At 32.2% G+C, this 1,852-nt stretch overlaps 1 protein-coding gene across 1 annotated transcript; it reads left to right on the top strand.

Annotated features, from left to right (window-relative positions):
- Nucleotides 1-16: 16 nt before the first annotated feature.
- On the top strand, nucleotides 17-458 carry Tsp_12961 (putative ubiquitin family protein). The gene is made up of 3 exons (XM_003367147.1): nucleotides 17-230; nucleotides 290-376; nucleotides 427-458. Exons 1-3 carry the CDS (start codon nucleotides 17-19, stop codon nucleotides 456-458), a joined length of 333 nt encoding a protein of 110 aa, XP_003367195.1.
- The last annotated feature ends 1,394 nt before the right edge of the window (nucleotides 459-1,852 follow it).

The following is a 1,852-nucleotide window of genomic DNA, read 5'->3' as shown; positions in this document are numbered from 1 at the left end:
AGGGAAACAACTGAGGATGGTCTTACATTATCCGATTACAATATCCAGAAAGAAAAGCACATTGCATTTGGTGCTGCGTTTACGTGGCGGAATGCAGATTTTTGTGAAAACATTAACTGGAAAAACAATCACATTGGAGGTAGAGCCTTCGGACACGATTGAAAACGTGAAAAGTAAAATTCAAGACAAAGAAGGCATTCCACCTGATCAGCAACGATTGATATTTGCTGGTAACTTTTATCATTAAATTATACATATGTGTTGTAGTTTTGCTGGTGTTATAATTTAGGGAAACAACTGGAAGATGGTCGTACATTATCCGACTACAATATCCAAAAAGAAAGCACTTTGCATTTGGTGTTGCGCCTTCGTGGAGGTTTTTGATGCTATTAATTAACCGTAGTTAGCGTATTAATATGTTTTCAGATATTGAATTGATTGTGGTTGTTTCTCAATAAATTTGTATTAGCGATTGCTTTTTTGTTGCAGTGCTTCTGAAATACTTTTTATAACGTCTAGTAAAATTGCATTGTATCATGTTGAAGATGTTTTATTTTACCCCTCACTTCGCAAAACGTAAGTTGATAGCATCTCTCTGAATATTTCTTTATCGTTTTTGTTTTTAACGTGCATTCCTGGTTTTTAAAAAGTTTCTATAAATCTTCTTTCATGTTTTTATTTTTAGTTTGTAAAGTTAGTCTTATTATTAAGGATAAAGGGATAAAGGAATTTTCCAAATGTTTTTTGTAATTTTAATCATAGTATTCTACTTAATTTCTGCAAGAGAAAAATCACCTTGAATTTGCGTTTTTTACTGTACTGCAGAAATAGAGAATAAGTGACTAAAGACGAACCTGTTGCATTACCATTGATAATTGTTGTTTATGTCATTTCTTGTTTGAAATTTTCAATTTGGGTGTATTTTTCTTATTGCTATTTGTTTCTAGCTGAATTAATTTGGCACCGAAGTAGTATGATATATTTATATTTATTTATATTTATTTATTTATTTATTTATTTATTTATGTATCAGTTCATTATCTAAACCAGTGATTCCAAAAGTGGGCAATATTGCCCCCTTGGAGGCGGTGGGAAGTAAAGAGGCACTTGGAGGGGGGGGCGCGTGAACACAATATGTTTTTCTTGTGTTTATATTGATATTTGTTCAGTAGTTGTTTTGTGTTCATATTGACATTTGTTCAGTAGTTGTCTTAAGAATACTGATTAATTTTTGTATGTGTTTAATGTAATATAACTCTCTGCAATCTGTCTTCCTCATCTTCTTCGCTCATAGCACTGTTTACGACTTAAGACTGTTTTTCACCAACATTGAATTCAATGTAGACAGATGAGTCGCAACGCACCAAGCCTATCCATCACATTAATTATTTCCTCACTATATGATTATTTTTGAAAGAACACTCGATTTCAATAAATAGTCTGTTCGAAAATTCTTTTTTTTGGCAATAATTTAGGTGGGCGTATGAAAAATATATGCCTATCAAGGGACGATAGCCTGAAAAGGTTTGGGAAACACTGATCTAAACTGAAATGTATTTATGCTACTTTTTACATTGCCATAGAGATCATGCGCTGTGCGTTTTATTACCTTTTTGTGAGGTATACGGTAATATGTTAATTACTGTAATTAGTAACTTAATTTTCATTTATTTTCTGTTGTAGACTTGTATATTCCATTTTGGTGCAGAAAAATTACTTCATAGAATTTGATTTAATTTTTAATTTGCATACCCAGAATGGAAATCGAACTGGTAAGGATGCTGCTTCATTAAAAGGAACAAATCCGCAGTATCTTATTGAAAAGTAACTCCATCCCGCATTTATGACTCTC

The sequence above is a fragment of the Trichinella spiralis genome (genome assembly GCF_000181795.1).
Source record: "Trichinella spiralis strain ISS 195 chromosome Unknown Scfld4763, whole genome shotgun sequence".
NCBI lineage: Eukaryota > Metazoa > Nematoda > Enoplea > Trichinellida > Trichinellidae > Trichinella > Trichinella spiralis.
This window is presented reverse-complemented; position numbering and strand designations above follow the sequence as displayed.

Bases quoted from the DNA above. Each gene is read 5' to 3' on its own strand.
- Tsp_12961 (XM_003367147.1), top strand. From the start codon at position 17: ATGGTCTTACATTATCCGATTACAATATCCAGAAAGAAAAGCACATTG. The intron at 231-289 runs GTAACTTTTATC...GTTATAATTTAG, and splicing joins GCAACGATTGATATTTGCTG to GGAAACAACTGGAAGATGGT. The intron at 377-426 runs GTTTTTGATGCT...ATATGTTTTCAG, and splicing joins GGTGTTGCGCCTTCGTGGAG to ATATTGAATTGATTGTGGTT.